The sequence below is a fragment of the Triticum urartu genome, chromosome 7A, assembly GCF_056163025.1.
Source record: "Triticum urartu cultivar PI428250 chromosome 7A, HENAU_Tu73, whole genome shotgun sequence".
Lineage (NCBI taxonomy): Eukaryota > Viridiplantae > Streptophyta > Magnoliopsida > Poales > Poaceae > Triticum > Triticum urartu.
Genome location: NC_141879.1, coordinates 711,139,901 through 711,158,120, shown reverse-complemented (window position 1 = coordinate 711,158,120; position 18,220 = coordinate 711,139,901). Strand labels below are relative to the sequence as shown.

Sequence of the window (18,220 nt, the reverse complement as noted above, 5' to 3'; positions counted from 1 at the left end):
CCATAGCTAGCCAAACGGGCCGGCCCGGCCCGGCACGACACGACCCATCTTAATCGTGCCTGGCACGGCCCGGCCCGCCATGGCACGATTATTAGTCGGGCCGTGCCGTGCCGGCCCGTGTTCTGCCCCCTCCGGCCCAAGCACGGCCCAGGAGCCAAACGGGCCGACCCGATGGCACGCCAGGCACGCTGGCCCACTAGCCTGATGGCCTGCTAGGTTGTTTCTTGGGCTGATTTTGGCCCGCTGGGCTGCTTTTATGTGTTATATATATAAAAAATCTGGATAAAAAAATAAAAAAAGATAAACGGGCCGTGCCGTGCCGGCCCGTGTTCTGCCCCCTCCGGCCCAAGCACGGCCCAGGAGCCAAACGGGCCGACCCGATGGCACGCCAGGCACGCTGGCCCACTAGCCTGATGGCCTACTAGGTTGTTTCTTGGGCTGATTTTGGCCCGCTGGGCTGCTTTTATGTGTTATATATATAAAAAATCTGGATAAAAAAATAAAAAAAGATAAACGGGCCGTGCCGTGCCGGCCCGTGTGCCCAGCCTTCAGGCCCAGGCATGGCCCAAGGCGGGCCGCGTGCCTGGCACGGCCCGATTAGAGCGTGTCGGGCCTGTCCCATCACGTGCTGTGCCAGCGTGCTTGTGGGTCGGCATGCCAGGCCCGGCCCATTTGGCCAGCTATGGCCACGTCTCAGCCAATTGTACCTATGGAGTGGACATGTAAATAAAAGCTGCAGCGAATAGGTAACATTGGAAAAAACGAGAATGGCAAAGGGATATGGGCAGAGTGTCCATAGGCGATGGCGCTATGCCCATCTTTACGCATTCGCTATCTAAACTCGGACGAGTTTATTTCAAATTCAAATAATACAGGTGGTTCGAGAGGTATAAGGAAAAACCCAAACCACAAAATCAACGCGGCGCAACCCACTTTGGTAAACGCTTTTGTCTCCACCTATGCGTAAATCTAGCTCTAACAATCACTAATTGAAGTTGTAAATTGATTTGAAAATCAGACATGTAGCGTTGAGGCTGTAAATTAATTTGAATTTCATCCTTTTCAAAAAATAATTGAAATCTCGTAGCCCGGTTAGGAAATAAGGAAAAAACAGAGGTCCTGGCACGCAAAAGTTCCCCACATTCGTCCCCCTTCTCCGGTCCGGGTCTCCCCTCCCCCGCCCCCTCTCGCGTTCTCCGCCTCCGGCCCACCACCAGAGACCAGCCCGCCCGCCCGCGTCGCCGGAGGCCGTCACCTCGCCGCCAACGCCCAGTCAAACGCACGCACGCACGCTCTCCCCAACCACCGCAGCAGCCCGGGCCAAGCTCCCCTCGTCCCACCGGCCTCGCAATTCCCCAAAACCCCCGCCCCGATCCCACCCATGGCGTCGGAGATCGAGGTGCTCGAGGACACCACCGCCGCCGCCTCCTCCGCCGTGGCGCCCGCCGCGGCGGAGGCGCCGTTGGAGGCGGCCGCGGCGGCGGCGGAGGAGGCGCTCAAGGACGACGTGTACACGGCGGCGGCGTACGGCGATCTGGAGAAGCTGCAGCGGCTGGTGGAGGCGGAGGGCCGCCCCGTCGGCGGCACCGACGCCTCCGGCTACTACGCGCTCCAGTGGGCCGTCCTCAACAACCGCGTCGCCGCCGCGCAGTACATCCTCGAGGTGCCAGCACCCTCCCAGCTTTACTTCCGCGATACCACGCTTGGAATTGGACATGCGCCTTAGTAGGATTGTATGGAGCATGTGTGAACTTTGAATGCGGCGGCGGGAGTTTCTTTAGCTGCTCATTTGGTGTCTCAGTTGAGGGGATAATTGAATGTCCTAGTGCTGTGGCTGGGTAGGTTTGGGCAGCCATGCTTGCAACGAGGGGAATTTTCCCAAGGCCGTATATTTGAGTTGGTTAACCGCATGGATTTGTGGCTCGTGGATTCGTTCGAGGGCACCAGCCTGTTCATTGTCGCATTCGCCATTTGTTTCCGTTTTAATTCCTCCACAGTTTCAAGTACGTATAAGCGAATGAGCGCATGGTGGGCTCGAGATAGTCTGCTTGTAGAATGTAGTGTACCCCATGGCGATCGATAATATGTCTGTTTTGTACTTGAGTGCGTGAACGGGCTTTCTACGCAGTGCTTGTTCCTGGTAGTTGAAGTTGCCTGAATGTGCTTTATTTGGCTGGGTGACGATTTTGTGGTCTTTGGACAGCATGGTGGAGATGTAAATGCCGTGGATCACACTGGGCAGACAGCACTTCACTGGAGTTCCGTACGTGGTCACATACAAGTTGCTGAACTACTTCTGAAAGAAGGAGCTAAGGTGGATGCTGCTGATTTATATGGCTATCAGGTCTGCATATTGATTTCTTCCGCGTCTTTGGCCCTTGTTTTGCCTTTGCGTTTGGTTTTGGGTGTCAAATGTTCATTCACAACTGATAGACAACTAATCGTTGGATATTTGCCGGCCAAATCAATCAACTATTCTCATATTGTCTGTCTGCAATACACAATAAGAGATTTGTAATAGACAAACAAAACTTTGGCTATAAGATTTTTTCTACATGAAAAGAAAGGCAAGAATCAACGCATTCACATGTGGCATTGAATTAATTACAACTCTTTAAATCAATATATACTGTTGTTTGCAGGCCACACATGTTGCAGCGCAGTATGGTCAGACAGCATTTATTTATCACATTGTTGCAAAATGGAATGCCGATCCAGATGTCCCTGACAACGATGGAAGAAGCCCATTGCACTGGTTCGTACCTTATGCTCTTGAGTCTTGAGTAACTCATTAGCCTACCAATTATTTCTGCTGGTACATTATGTAATATATGTCTGAACAGAACTTCAGCACCCGCTTTTACATTTACATTTCTGTTTTCTTATGTATTGCTTACCTTGTAGGGCTGCTTACAAGGGGTTCGCAGATTCGATACGTCTTCTTTTGTATTTGGATGCTCATAGGGTGCGGCAGGATAAGGAAGGCATGTGCTAAATTTATTCACTGATCTGCCGTTAAATAGAACACAGCAACTTAGCCATGGAGCTTGACTTTTATTTCTTTATGACAAATGCTGCCGTAGGTTGTACTCCTTTACATTGGGCTGCTATCCGGGGTAATCTAGAGGCATGCACTGTGCTAGTTCAGGCTGGGAAAAAGGATGACTTGATGGTGAAAGACAAAACTGGTTTAACTCCAGCGCAGCTTGCTGCTGATAAGAATCATCGACAAGTTGCATTTTTTCTTGTGAGTAACATGGACCGTGTCATTTCTGTTCTATAGTCTACTTGAGCTACTATTTTCCAGCACCTCGGAGGCTCAATGCACAAGCACTATCATCTAATAGAGATTCTGTCTAGTAATTATTTTGATTTGCATAAAGACAAAAACTATAAGCAATATTAATTTGCATCATTATAGATTTTGTATGCCTGCTTTCTAATTGTTTAAAATCGTTAAGGAAGGCTGAGTTTCATGATGAGGTATTGTTGGCGAATTTGTTGAATGGTGCACATGCTTTTGGGACCTGGTAATTTTATGTGTAGACTTGATAAAAGTACAGTCAAATGACATGTCTAATTGGCTATATTTACAACAAAAAGCAGATACTGGTTTGGCTGGAAAATACCAGAAACTGGTACTTGTATGTGCATAGATGCAACCGAGGAGAAAAATGTATTTTCTTCTTTGTGACCTATCCTCTTACTGTCTCACAGATATTTTGCAGATTCCATTTGAACTTAGGAATTGAAATGATTAACTGTTTAGTATTTACATGTGGTTGGCTGATTGCACTCATGGATTAAGACTTCTTCACTTTAATTATTTATGATGCCTTGTAGATTAACCGTTTCAGTTATCCCTCAATGTATATTATGTGCAAAAAAGCGATCATGTTGATCTTGAGTTGAAAGGGCTTGTATTGCTGATATTTGAACTGGGGAAATGTATTTTCTTGTTTCCAAGAAGAATCTGAAGACTTGATTTGCTTGATTACTTACAGGACAATGCTAGAAGGGTACATGACAGTGGATGTAATGGGAATCCGACATTTGCAAAGCTATCAAAAGTAGGGCTTGCTCCTCTTCTTTGGTGTATTGCTGTTGTATTGCTTGCTACATATATACATTCTGTTATAGCAGGTAAGTAGCGTTTCTAATGTCTTTTCACTCGCCCTGTTCTTCCGTACTGCGGTGCTTACTATATTTCCTTTTTACCAGGACAATATAACATGGGTATGACACCAGCATTTGGGCTATTTGCATGGTCCGGAGTTTTCGTTGCAACTGCTGGCTTGGTCATGTTCTATAAATGTAGCAGGTACTGAAGCATTTGGTTAGTACTCCCTCTGTTCCAAAATACTTGTCGTGGTTTTAGTTCTGAGCTAAAACCACGGCAAATATTTTGGAATGGAGGGAGTAGTTATGAAAAAGTTGAATCCACCAAGCATGTTGGTTCTTGTCAGTTACCACTTTTCTTGACAATACTTTCAGACAGTGGCAGAGTTCATTATGTGTCTGCTTGCATATTTGCACTCATATATGACATCCTGTTTAGATTACTCTTGTATGTGTTACGTACATGGCAAATTATTTAAACATTATTCTTTTGCCATTGCAACGTATATATGTGTTGCAAATTTTCTCTATTAAAATACAGTGTTACTTCCCTATTACCACCCAGTTAGAGACAAGCGACCTAATTATCATTAAGCAACACCACTATGATCTAAAATTTGCTTTTACTTTCTGCAGGAAAGACCCTGGCTACATCAGTGCGAATACAAGAGACTCACATAATCAAAGGGATGATGTAAGTTTGAAAGATTAGTAATTTGGTTTGCTGCAAGCACCTTTATGGTCATTTGCTATTCTAGACGCGTTACCAAATTTAAGGTTTAAGCATATTCCAAAATGTTGCAATCCCATTTTGCTTTAGGAACCCTTGTTGAAGATGGAGTTAGACAATCCTGCACTTCTGACTGGTAACTGGTCACAGCTTTGTATAACCTGCAAAGTAAGTGGTACATTACTACATTATACAGTGATGAATTAGTTGTCTCTGTCCTAGAATTATATTCTTAGGTCTCTGATTTCTGAACGTGTCGTTCTACAGATTGTCAGACCTGTTCGTTCGAAACATTGTTCTACATGTGATCGCTGTGTTGAGCAGTTTGACCATCACTGCCCCTGGGTATCTAATTGCGTCGGCAAGGTAGGCTTTTCAGTCATGTCATATGTGCCTACATGTGATCAAATGTAGCTATCAACTTATCACCTCTTGCCATTCTGCGTTTGACCTGGGATGTGCATTAGTTTCTTTCTTGTGCTCCGTAACCTCCCTCCTAGGAGGATTGTAACAACAAACTCTCTCTTCTCAATGCAATGAAACGCAAAGGTCTCTTGCGTTTTCTCGAAAAAGAAAAAAAACTTATCACCTATTCTGAAGATGTACTGGACAGTTTATGTTGCTTGATGAATATTATGTAGACAGAAGGTTATGATACCACCTTACTTTTAAGAAAGTAACGCTATGAAGAGCCCGTGCTTATCACTTGCTGATTCTTTCTTTACTTTTTGTTTGAATTTTGTTATTCTCTTCATATCTGCTTGTTCTTCAGTCTGATCTATAGTGGAATGTAACTGCAGAAGAACAAATGGGAATTCTTCATGTTCATCACTCTAGAAGTAATTGCAATGATCATTACTGGTTCTGCTGCCATCATAAGTATAGTCTTAAGTCTTCTGTGGCTTTTCCTTGCAACATGGACTGGAAATGTTCCGTATGATTCATTACTGTGTTTGTTGGCAGGGACTGTCAGTGACCCAGCTTCTCCAGCATCCTTTGGTGATTGGCTTGGCTATTCTGTTGTTTACCATACTGGAGCTGTTTCTTTTTTCATGATGGACCTTTTCATTTTCTTTGGTGTTGCATGTCTAACTGGAGTTCAAGCATACCAGGTATTTAAAGTTTTAATGTTATAAATCTTGATGTTTTTACCTAAGAAAACCAAGTTATTTGTTATTTTATTCTAAAATCGTGAAGCCACTGATAGGCTTGTGCATTGTGTGCACAAGCACAATCTTCAACATTGTTTGATTGCTAACTAAACTAAGGCATGAACTTGCATAAAACATCCTGAACATAACGTTATTTGTGCCTTGCTGTATCTTTTTTTTACGGAGAGTACGCTACTGTGGTAACACCTTTACTAGAGTTTTCCCAGATATTTGTGCCTTGCTGGATCATTTTTTAATGGAAATTTCTGGATATGTCAGATTGGCATGTCGTTGTCAGTTCATTCATGAGTAATGACCTATTAAGTATGAAGACAACATTATAGGTCAGGCAATATAGTTAAACATTTGTCAATAAAACTGGATCATGTTTGGAATTCAATAGCAAAGTCAAGAATGCAATTACTGAACAGAGCTAAAATCAAGGCCAGATGCGAAACATCATTGTCTGCTTATTTGATTTATGAAGCTATCTGTGAGGTTTGTGTGTGGGACCATGTTTTCCGTCCAGTAGTTATAGCCTCGCTGGACTACAGGAGGGACATGTTGATCTGTACCATGTATTCTTCTTCATGCCTTATTTCTCTCCCTTGTAGATAGCAAAGAACATCACAACCAACGAGATGGCCAATTCCATGAGATACACTTATCTAAGAGGTCCAGCTGGCAGATTCAGAAATCCGTTCGACCATGGGGTGCGCAAGAACTGCTCAGACTTCTTGGTAAACGGGTACAATGAGGACGTTGAGCGGCTCGAGCATGCATCGCGCACTGACGAAGAAATAGGAATGATACAGATGACAAGTGCAGTCTCACAGAATGGCGAGGGCCATTCCCATCATGGTAATTGCGATGACCATGCTTGTGCTGATTCACATGCCAACTCAAACTCTCACAGTCAAGGTGGTTCCTCTCAGTGTTGCGACCACAGCAAGAAGAATGAGAGGACACCATTCGGCCTAGGGCTCGGCCTTGGACGAAACAGTGCTTCCCGGCAGTATATCCGGAATCTTCTTCCACTATGATTCGTCGCTTGGAGATTGTGAGTTGTCGCAGTAGATCGTACACGCTCACTGCTCAGGCTCCATCGTCCATTTAGCCTACTGTGGACATGTTCGGACATGCTCATATCTTTGGGCGCTAGGTGTTCATATTATACAGGAGATGGGTTGTAACAATGGGCTCACGGATATCCGCTAGTCTGCATTTCGAAAATGTTACTATGTAGAACAGGATAGCAAATTCTTTGCATATGCAGGCGTGCAGTGGCGTGACAGTCTTCAACATTCCTGTACCCGTCAGGATCGGCGGGAGTACAATCGAGCTATTCGGCATCATATACACACTTGGGAAAATGTAGCTGTAATTTGTAAATTTCAGGGAAATTGTAAATTGATTAGTAGCTTCACTGTGGCTTAAGCTGCATTCTTCTTCATTTCTCATTCATTTTGCGGAGGATATCGTTATACGGGACGACAAGAGGTTTTGCGGGTGTTGCCTTATATGACACCCATTTGGTATTTTCTGATGCACTGGTGTTTGTATAAACTGTATTCTGGAGTGGTGATGAAGGAAGCTGACTGGCTGTAAGAAAATATTTCCACTTCTGCATTTTTTTTCTTTTTCTTTTGAGGTGCTATTCATGGGCTGTACATTTGTTTTTTTCCTTTTCTTTTGTCTTATCATCCTTTGCTTACATTCAGATATATGTTCACGCGACTATGTTTTTTTTCTGCTGTACATGAAAACGCCGAGTTATGTAATAGCTGTGTTGCCTGCCAAAGCTAAAAGACCGTCCAACCGAAAGAGGGATAACACACACAAAAATAAATCAGCCAGCCAAACATTTTGCACCGCAATGTAGGTCGTTTTAGAATTCAACAAGTCAAATGTTTCTAGATTTTATTGCTGTTGGAGAAGAAAAATAATGTCGAGACGTCGATAACACCAAGCCGGATTTAAAATAAATATTCATTCGTTTGTGAAATGTAACTCTTGCATTGTGAAATTAGTTCTATTTGAAACAATATTTTTCAGTGAGTATGATAGTTGAAATATCGCCTTGAGGATCGCATATTGTTAGAAAAAGTCATCAGCCACCGGCTAGGGGCACCGTTGCTGCTTCAACGTGACAAATGACTTGGCCTCCCATGTATATTCCCCGAGTTTGTCCCGCCATCAACAATTGGGTTATTGCCTTCCCCGCCTTTGTATTGCCATCACTAACCTGTACATTCTTTCGATGACAGGAAGTAGCTTCATTGGGCTCCTGTCTCTATTGAATTCATGCTTGAGTGAGGCGGGCAATATATCTCAACCCCCCCTCCCCCTCCCTCTCAAGTCTATGCTATTTTAGTTCTTAGACGCAGGATCGATGTAGGTCATGAAATCTTTTCTTAATATTGCGTTGGCAAGGTCTTGAATTCAAAACGTTTTGGCTTGGATACCATATTGAATTCATACATCAGATAGTTGCTTCAAAAGTCCGAACTGATACCATATTCCAACAGTCCCATCATGTCATGTCCAACCATCCCCATTCCCCGGTGAATCGGTCGCCGCCATCGTTGCATCGAGAACAAGCTATGCGTCTTGTAAAGTGTGATAGGAACGGGGAGTAGAGGCGAGACATCAGTAGGAGGAAAATTATATAGGAGAAAGGAAATGAGAACTTAAAGATGTGTGGGGGAATGCTCTCGAGGTGGAAGACTAACGGCCAATCCTAAAGGTATTGTTTATCATTTTCAGTTGCTTGAAACTTTGAAATACATTTTGTGTGTGCAAGTTTTCATTTTGCGAGGATACAATAGTTTTATTCATAATCATAGAGTTAATCTAGGAGATAGAAGTTCCTCGATACATGGTTGTCCTCTCTCGGTCAAATGTGCATTTGATGACTTAAAGTAAAAAATAAAAAATCATACAACTGATCACACCCTTTGTTTCTAAATATAACACGTTTCGACAATTTAATTTAAACTGTCAAAATGTTTCACATTTAGAAACAACGGTAGTATAAATAGTGTATCTTTATAGATCGCAAAAGCGGAGAAAACAATAACAAGAAAAAAAATATATAATTTATTTACAGAACATTGTAAAATATTTAGTAAATTAACATCCAACACCAATTTCTTTCCCGAAACTAAAAAATTAATGTCCTCTCCCGCCGGTGGCGCGGCCTCTAGGCCCGCCTCCGCCGGCTTGTCTTCCGCGAGGTCGCGCTCCCCTCGGTCGAAGCGGCGCTCGCCTCCCGCCCACGGTTTCCCTCCTCCACATCTGCGTCACCGGCAACCATGGGTGCGGGCGCGTCCCCGAGGAGCACCGGGTGGACAACGCCCGCGTCAGCTCGCTGCTCCGCGCCGCCGCGCGGCTCGAGCCGGAGGAGCTCGTCCTCGAACTCCACTCCGGCTTAATCGACGGCTCCCTCGTCCCCGACTGGTCTTGCTTCCGCCGCGCCACCTTCGCCGTGCATTGGTGCTGAACCTTTCCTCTGTCATCCGCTGCGTGCATAGGCTTAAGGTCGTCCTGCAGAGATCAGCGGGTAATTCTCTGCTCTGATTGTGTACCTCAATAGTACTACATTGTTTAGTTATTCAGGTGTACATTTTTGGTTTTAGTTGAAAGGAGGATGCCCGCCACCTTCTTCTTGCGAGTCTCTGAACCGGAGATCCCAAACTATCTCATTGCCTGCTCTTGAAGAAGCAGAGATCGGCGGCTTCGAAGGAGAGGAAAATGGGATTGATTTCTTGAAACTGATGTTAAAGCGATGCTTGAAGGAATCATCGTGAAGCTCTCACCGGAGGCCTCGGCAAGTAATGATGGATGCACAAAGATATGCAACGCCTTCAAGGTGCATTCTTCTGTGGAATGTGATGTTTATCAGAGCTCTGGTGAGTATATGATTGGACTGCATAATTTGCAATGCTGCTAGACGAAACAGAGATGTAATTGTTAATTCTCCTGTAGGATTTTTCGAAGATCTTGTGTTGACATGCTAATGGTTGATATAGTTTGGCTGTGCATGTATCCTTACATTTATTAGCTAATTATAAACATGCTATATTTGACGGAGCTACGGCGGGCTTACACTGGCCTGAACCATTTCATTATAAGATAGAGTACATTTACAAAGGTGAGAGTTGGGGGTGAGGATGAGATTACAAAAATAGTTGGGTTACAATCTCATAGATAAGTGGAACAACATAGTACACCAATCACGCAGAAGGTTCACGGCCTGCTCGTTGGAGCATCTGTTGGACCAAAGCATGAGGTCGTCAGCAGCTGAGCGGGTGATGAGGTGGATAGGTTGCACATCCTGCCTAAGAACTTTTGCATTTCTTCTTTTCCAGATACTCCAGAGAATAGCAACGATGACCGTTGATCGTGGTCTGTTTGCCAGGTGCATGCCCCAAAGATGCTGAAAGTCCGACGGTACTGTAGCAGAAAGAGAGCTCAGTTCCTGCCAAAGAGGGCGGAGATCGGGGCATTGAAGGAATAGATGACTCGTTGATTCAGAGGCTGGGCAGAACGGGCAGCGGTTGGAGTCAGATAGGCCCCTGTTGAAGCGTCTTTCGTTGGTGAAGAGTCGATTTTTACTTGCGAGCCATAGAAAAATTCTGCATTTGTTGGGTGCATAATTTTTCTAAATGGACGGAGCGAAGTAGTCGATAGGCTTGTCGCTCCAAATAGCCTTGTAAGCCGAGTTGCAAGTCAGCGGCTTGCCGTCGATACGTCCAATTCGTTTGTCATGTACCTGCACATTCAAGGAGACAGTCGCTAGCATAGCGCGTAGGTTTTCTAGTTCCAGCTCAGCGACATGAGAAAGGCGCGGAGCCAAATCTAGATTAAAAGTAGGAATGCTTAGAACCCGGGCAACTGTGGCCGAGGGTTTGAGCGAATGGGAGAAAATGGCAGGGAAAATTGTTGCGAGATTTTGGGTGGAGTTATGAACCCAAAGGTCCAGCCAAAAGGCGGTGGTCATACCATTGCCAATATGCACCTTGGTTATTGATCGGAAAAATTGAAGCCCCTTGGCGATGTCGTGCCAAACATTAGATTCAAAGGGGTGAGGAGTATCAAGGTCCCGGTTATCAAACCATCCATACTTGACAGCGAGGTGGGAGCGAGCCCCAGTATCAAAAGTTGAGTGAAGCTTATTTAGGTGGGAAAGCAGTAGGCAAGAGTTTAAGTGATGCAGAGAAGAAAAACCTAGACCCCCTCGAGAGAACGGCGCACACACAAATTCCCAAGCCACTTTACACTGTCCGCCCGAAACTTTATCTTGACCCGCCCAGAAAAAGGCCCTACAACGTTTATCAATTTCCTGGACAATACCCATAGGTAGCAGGAGAGCGATCATGGCATAGATTGGTAAGGCTCGAAGCACTGCCCTAACCAAAACAGCACGACCTGCTAGGGTGAGGAGAACCCCTCGCCAACCCGCGAGATGACGATCAATCTTGTCAATGATAAAGAAGAAATTTTTTAGGTTTATTTTGTGAGTGGAGAGGGGAAGGCCAAGGTAGGATTGAGGGAACGATGCAACCGTGCAGCCAAAACTAGTTGCAAGTTGAGATGCAAGTTCCGGATCAACATGAATCGGAGCAAAAGTGCTTTTGTGGAAATTAATCACCAGACCCGTGGCGTTTGAGAAATCAAGAAGGATAGATTTTAGAGTTTGAAGTTGTTCATGGTCAGCTTGTAGAATGATAAGAGTGTCGTCAGCGTACTGTAGAACCGGGCAAGGAATGCTGCAGGCATCCGCTAATAAACATGCTATATTTCTGCCGTATTTGTGTGCTCACACCGTCATCTTTTCATAGAAATAGAAACTGGATGGTGGAGTGGACAATACGAGAAATTCAGTATTTTTACACAGGCTTCATTGCCTAAATTGCTCTTTTGCATTTTGCAGTCTTCTCTATTGGAATCATGCCCTTTTGACTTGCATTTGTATTCGAGTTTATAAGCTACTCATCTGAATTGATTTGCCTTGGGTTTTGGCACAAGTTATTAGTTATAGTTAAAATACGTGCTTTGTTATTTCTTTCTGCTGTCAGCATGTATTCTGTTTTATTTTCCAATGACAACAATCTGTTTTCCCATGTTGTCTCATCTGAATTTGACAACATTCTTAACACATACTTCGTCGTGCCACCTTAGCAACTCCACATTTGCTTATTTCGACTTGTTTCTTCTGCAGGGTTAATGCACAAACAGCCAAAAGTGCTGGCGGACGTGATTCACATCCTTTGATTCCATTTCCATGCTGACCGACTCCATGACCTGGTCTCATGGCTTTGCTTCATTGTGCTGATCATCTAACGTGTTCTTATGCCAGTGTACTGTAGTAGCTATATACAAAGGCGCTCTTAGTTACTCCCTCCGTTTTTATTTAGTTCGCATATTAGCTTTGATCAAAGTCAAGCTTTGTAAACTTTAATCAATTTTATAAATAAAAATATTAACATATACAATAACAAATCAACATCATTAGATTTATTATTGAATGTACTTTCACATAGTATAAATTTGTTATGGTAAGTGTTTATATTATTTTCTATAAACTTGGTCAAACTTTATGAAGTTTGACTTCAGTCAACTCTAATATGCAGAGTAAATAAAAACGGAGGGAGTACATTTGAATGGTTTTTACGCCTGTCAGTTATTAAAGTTGATACACTCTACCTATGTCAGTCAATTACTCTAAGCTAATTATGTCAAGCCTATGGTATCAATGACTATTTGCACTGTTTTATTTTGACGACACCCTGTATGTTTTCACTGGAAGTAAATCGAGAGAATTTCTTATTTGGCCTTTCCTTGAAATTTGATTCCCTTTTTGGCCCTAGTAAAAGGTTTCTTCCTGTTTTGACACTCAAACTTAATTTTGTTACCTTTATGACATTTCCATCAGTTTTGGCAACTAACACCGTTAAATACAACATGAAAAGTCCATTTTACCCCTGATGTATTTGGGAACCAAAATTATGAACTGAAAGTCAAAAGCAATGCCGACGGCGGCACGCGGACACAATGTGTCAGCGCATTGGAGTTGCAACAAAATTATACTATTACAAGATTGTACTGAGAAACCCATGTTAACCACTGCACTAACATGTACGAACAGTACACACACGCACAACAATCTCACGGCTTCTCTTTTCACGCACATCGCACAGAAGAAATCCATGTCTCAATTTTTTTGTCTTTGCACACAACACACACATCACATCACGCACACACTAAAGCATGGAAAGCACGCACCCACAGCGACCCAGCTAGCACGCCCATCACTGAGGCACGGCAAGCACGAGTATCATGTGGGAAGCCGGTCAAGCACTCACTTGCACCACGGCTGGGGGACGCTGGTCGGGCAAGGCGGGGGCGCACCACGTGGTCGTCCAGCCGGCAGTGTGAGAAGGCCAGCGACGGCCGCTCTTGGTCACCGCTTCGCCCCTGCCACCAACGGACCTCCGGCACCGCGACTTGCCCTGCGCAGCGCCATCACCCGTCCTTCACTGCTTGGCCGCCCACCGCCTCCCCACCATCGCCTTTCCCTGCGCCATCCGTAGCAGCGTCGGCCACACGCTCCTCCATGCCTCGCGCTGCGCGGTAGGGTTAAGGGGAATCGGGAGAGGATATGTACGGTTCGGTCAAACTAGATTTTTCTGTTTTTTTAACCTGCTACAGTAAGGGTAAATAAGATTTTTCAAGTCACATTTGATGATGTTAACAACAAAAAGTGACGGTAGTGTCATGGAAGAAATGAAATGAATTTGTGGTGTCAAAAAGGAAAAAATAAAATTTTTAGGGCCAAATAGGGAACCGGATTTTAAAAAAGAGCCAAATAAGGCGGCGGTAAATGTTCTTCACCATGCAGCTCTTTATGCTTGCTCAGTGCCTTGGACTGAGAATTATCTCCCGTTTCCTCTCTTTTCTAACTAGTGCACCCTATATGATGAACAAAAGATTCTCCTCGCAAGTTTCTGCCATGATTGTGTTGCGCACACCAACAAATTTAGTTGTACTGTTAACTTGCTAATATTCATGTTGATATATATAATCAAGCAACCGCAGCATCAGTTCTGTTTGGTGTATGCGGGCATCTCAAATTAATTGTAGGGGCATTGCATTATCCGATCTTGAATCAGGGTACAGATTTGAGATGTCCGCTTCGCTGTGAGACAACAATTTGATGTATGTGTACTGCTTACATGCTTGGTGCTGCGTCCGAGTGGGTATATATGAACTATGAAATCATTTGAAATGCTCCGAATCGCCGTTGCATTTTTTTGTGATGCACGCGTGACATGTTATGTTCATTATATTGCTGGGTAGTGACTTGGTAAAGCATACGTTTGGAGAAGGAAGATTGATGTGAAGACTAAAGTCATGCCTTGCTGCCTCTGCACCCAAGGGTAGTTTAATTGCAGAAAAACGGTTAGACATCTAGATAGAGCAGATGGATGGACCTCAAATGCAACCCAAAGGGCCAGCAGAGAGGCTCGGTAGAAGGGGAGTGATGAGGACGGCGCCCTGCCCTGGCCAGAGTTGCCTTGATGCCAACGCCGGCCACACGAGTGCCCTCACGCAAGAAACCTAGCCGCCCTCACAGCCTATAAACCAACGACATCCGCACATAGGCACTCAAGGAGTGATGAAGACGATGCCCTGCCTTGGCAAAAAAAAAAGCAGCAGCCGGCAGTGACTGCCATGTATACCTGGCCATGGGCAGCCCGGCCCGGACGGCTCGACCCGATCCGGCCCGAAAATCTCGGGCCGGGCTGAGCCCGAGCGTGCCATCGGGCCGGGCTTAGGCCTGAAAATCGAGCCTGCCGGACAGGTCGGGCCGGGCCCAGGCTTGCACGAAACAGGATTTTAGCCATAGTTGGGCCAGGCCGATCGGGCCATCTCGGGCTTTTTTGGGCTTGGGCCAGGCTAGGGCCTGATTTAGTAGGCTCAACGGTCAGGCCGGGCCGGGCTCAGGGCTGGGTTTTCAGCACCGGGCTTTTTTTGTCCTGGCCCGAAGCCCGGCCGGGCCCGAGGTATGCCCGGGTATACTGCCTGATAGTTTTAAGGCTATGATCTACTCTCTCTCTCTGTGAATTTTCTTGCTGAAACTCAACACACGCACATGAGGTAGGAGAGGAGCAACACAGTCACACGGAGAGCGTTTTGCGATGCGCAACTTCTGCGTCTTTTCTCTTTTCCTTCCTTTATTCTTTCGGCTGCACGCCCAACAACACGTGGCCATTACATGCTAAGTCTCCGCACTATTCTATTCACCCGTGCCATCCCACGGAGGATCGCCAGGAGGCTGATCAATTCATCTACGACTCGATCTAATCATGTGCATGCACACACACGTGACTGGTCCTACTCAGTTATTTGCTACTCCCTCCGTTCTAAATTACTTGTTGCAGAAATGGATGTATCTAGATGTACATACAACCTAATTAAATGGAAAAACCAATGCATGCACGTACAAACACATGCGTACAAACTACTAGCCTATAATGAACTAATGCATGGAGCTGAAGTCTAATACAATATTTGGCAGAGACCTTGTAACAAGATTAGCACCAACACAGCCACGCCCACGGCCCACCACCCGAAGCCATCACCCCAAATCCGAGAAGCCAAGCTAGCCTGCGTCTCGCCAAGAGACGAGCTGCAGCAGGCTAGCCCTGCTACCGCACTGACACTCCTGCACACCGCCAAACCCTCCACACGCCGGCGATGATGGGGACAAAACAATATAGATCCACACGAACTAGCTTGTCCATGCACATGATCCAGCACAAGTCAATCGACCGCTTCCATGGACCCCGATAACCGATCTGTTACCCGAAATAAAAAACAGTTTTGCTAAAGCATATCTAGATGTGTCATAAGTATTGCACATTTAAGTCATATGTCATTGATCTTACATTAAGATTCGTATGAATATTTTCTTTCTCTTTTTTTTCTCTTTATACTTGATTCACTCACTTAGATGTGCAATAACTAGAGCACATCTAGATGTGCCCTAGACACATCCAAAAAAAACCCTGGTTGCCAGTATATGCGTCCAGTGCGGAGTTTTTTTTTCTTGCAAAAAAGTCTTATCTTCCCTTCCCCACATCAACTACCACGCTTCCATACCCGCTGACTGTCGAAGCCGCGACGTGATGACATACGGTGTTGCGTGATCGAACGTGAAAACGTTACAATATATAGCTCCAAAAACCTGGAGCGAACCTTTTTCTCGTGAAAAAAATGTCCATGACGTCAATTTGTGTCGTACAAACTCCAAATAGCTGGGAGAAGAACATAGATTGTCAAAAAAAAAAGTGGGAGGGGAACGTAGATTGTCAAAAAATAGGGTTTTTGTTTTGTTTTGTATAAGAGCTCCGATGGAGTTGCGATCGCGGCGCCGCCTCCGTTCCTCCCAGCAGCAGCCACCTCCAGGAGGTGGCGGACCGGACCACATCACCGCCCTCCCCGACGACCTGCTCCTCCTCCTCCTCGCCCGCCTCCCCTGCGCCAGCGCCGCCGCGCGCACCCGCGTCCTCTCCCGCAGGTGGCGCGGTTTCTGGGCATGCCTCCGCCAGATCATCTTCCGCGACGTCCTGTTCTCCTCGCTCGAAGCGGCGCTCAGCCGCGTCGACTCTCCCGCGGTTTCGATCCTGGAAATCCACGTCCCCTACGAGTGCATGCCCAACCCTTTCCCCGACCCCGCCAGCGTCGACTCGCTGCTGCGTGCCGCCGCGCGGCTCGCGCCGGAGGAGTTCGTCTTGGTCCTCCCCGGGCACTTATGCAGCCCTTCCGTCGACGTCGACCTGTCTTGCTTCCACCGCACCACCTCCATCGAGCTGGACTCATGTCTCCTCTTCCTCCGTGTGCCGACCGGCGTCGACTTCCCCGCGCTCGAGACACTGACCTTGTCGGGCAGGATCCCAGATCTCGACCCCTTGCTCTCCTGCTGCCCGCGCTTGCGCACACTCGAGCTCAGAAGCATTGCAGACGACACGAGCGACCTGAGCGTCAGCTCGGCGTCGCTGCAGGAGCTCGTCGTGGACCGCTCAAGCAAGCGGACATGCCGCGTCAACATCGTCGCCCCCGTGCTTAAGAAATTGACCATGTCCTTTATCACCTCAGATGTCATCATTTCCGTCTGGGCACCCATGGTGGAGAAAGTCCGGTGGAACTGCTGGTACCCCACCTATGACAGGGCATCTATTGTGTTTGGTATTTGGCGACTAGAGCAGGTGACATTACAGATGGCAGAGAGACAAGGACAGCTCCCTTGCTTGGAGATTTGTGCCCACGCCGTGCGTCCCTTCTTCGGCTCAATTTACTGCAAAGCTTAGACCTGACTAAATCTGTGAATGACACGTATATCCTGTCAAATTGTTTTTCCAGAGCTCGCATGTTTTCAGCAGTAAAGAGGAGGACACCTTTGCACAAGAGATAGAGAAGCATATGATTACCGAGTTTTCTATTTTGGAGTTATATCTCACAACAAATGGACACGCTTTCAGAGCACTCGTGTTCCATCTCCTAGGGATGATCCGAATTTGTGGTTCTGTGCGGAAGCTTAAGGTCATCCTAGAGGGATCAATGGTAATTCTTTGCTTTAATTATATAACCTAATGATGTGTGTAGTAATTCACATATAACTTTCGGGTGTAGGTGAAAGAAGAATGTCCATTTGATTGTCAGTGTGAGCCTTCAAACTGGAGATCCCAAACAATCTCCTTGTCTGCTCTCGAGGAAGTGGAGATCAACGGGTTTGAAGGATATGATCATGAGATTGATTTCTTGAAACTGATATTCAAATGTGTGCCGATGCTTAAAAAAATGACTGTGAAGCTGTCACAGGAGGTATCAACAAGTAATGATGGATGCTTAAAGATATACAACATCTTCGGGTCATATTGCTCCATCCAATGCAATGTGGATCATAACTATGGTGAGTATATCTTTGGCATGTGCTATTAGCATGCTCCCAGATGAAACTTAAGCATCATAGAGTTTATTTGTGCATGCGTCCCATTGTTATTTCATGTGGAAGATTTGTTGAAAATGTGGCGTTGACATGCCAACTATAGAGTTTAGTTGTCCATGCGTCCCATTTATTAGCTAATTAAGCATGTTATATTTCCAAATTTGTGTGCTCCACCCACATATTTTTTCTGGAAATAGAAACCAAATG

At 45.6% G+C, this 18,220-nt stretch overlaps 2 protein-coding genes and 1 long non-coding RNA gene across 3 annotated transcripts; all 3 read left to right on the top strand.

Annotated features, from left to right (window-relative positions):
* Nucleotides 1-1,157: 1,157 nt before the first annotated feature.
* On the top strand, nucleotides 1,158-7,621 carry LOC125530104 (protein S-acyltransferase 24). The gene is made up of 13 exons (XM_087533673.1): nucleotides 1,158-1,663; nucleotides 2,204-2,344; nucleotides 2,643-2,755; nucleotides 2,905-2,984; nucleotides 3,084-3,247; nucleotides 4,005-4,143; nucleotides 4,222-4,321; nucleotides 4,756-4,813; nucleotides 4,940-5,017; nucleotides 5,117-5,215; nucleotides 5,650-5,728; nucleotides 5,813-5,961; nucleotides 6,615-7,621. The coding sequence occupies exons 1-13, from the start codon at nucleotides 1,382-1,384 to the stop codon at nucleotides 7,041-7,043; spliced, it is 1,911 nt and encodes a 636-aa protein (XP_087389799.1). The 5' UTR covers nucleotides 1,158-1,381; the 3' UTR covers nucleotides 7,044-7,621.
* Nucleotides 7,622-9,063: 1,442 nt separating this feature from the next.
* LOC147961944 (uncharacterized) lies at nucleotides 9,064-12,790 on the top strand. Its single transcript, XR_015612058.1, has 3 exons — nucleotides 9,064-9,562; nucleotides 9,639-9,911; nucleotides 12,224-12,790. It is a non-coding gene; the product is annotated as an uncharacterized LOC147961944 (long non-coding RNA).
* A 3,577-nt stretch (nucleotides 12,791-16,367) lies between these two features.
* Nucleotides 16,368-18,006, top strand: LOC147961943 (uncharacterized). Its single transcript, XM_087534000.1, has 3 exons — nucleotides 16,368-17,336; nucleotides 17,428-17,628; nucleotides 17,698-18,006. The coding sequence occupies exons 1-3, from the start codon at nucleotides 16,419-16,421 to the stop codon at nucleotides 18,004-18,006; spliced, it is 1,428 nt and encodes a 475-aa protein (XP_087390126.1). The 5' UTR covers nucleotides 16,368-16,418.
* The last annotated feature ends 214 nt before the right edge of the window (nucleotides 18,007-18,220 follow it).

Excerpts from the sequence above, each read along its gene's own strand:
- LOC125530104 (XM_087533673.1), top strand. The coding sequence starts at position 1,382 with ATGGCGTCGGAGATCGAGGTGCTCGAGGACACCACCGCCGCCGCCTCC. Across the intron at positions 2,756-2,904 it reads GGAAGAAGCCCATTGCACTG|GGCTGCTTACAAGGGGTTCG; the intron begins GTTCGTACCTTA and ends CTTACCTTGTAG. Across the intron at positions 4,322-4,755 it reads ATGTTCTATAAATGTAGCAG|GAAAGACCCTGGCTACATCA; the intron begins GTACTGAAGCAT and ends TACTTTCTGCAG.
- LOC147961943 (XM_087534000.1), top strand. The coding sequence starts at position 16,419 with ATGGAGTTGCGATCGCGGCGCCGCCTCCGTTCCTCCCAGCAGCAGCCA. Across the intron at positions 17,337-17,427 it reads TGGAGATTTGTGCCCACGCC|AGCTCGCATGTTTTCAGCAG; the intron begins GTGCGTCCCTTC and ends TTGTTTTTCCAG. Across the intron at positions 17,629-17,697 it reads TCATCCTAGAGGGATCAATG|GTGAAAGAAGAATGTCCATT; the intron begins GTAATTCTTTGC and ends TTTCGGGTGTAG.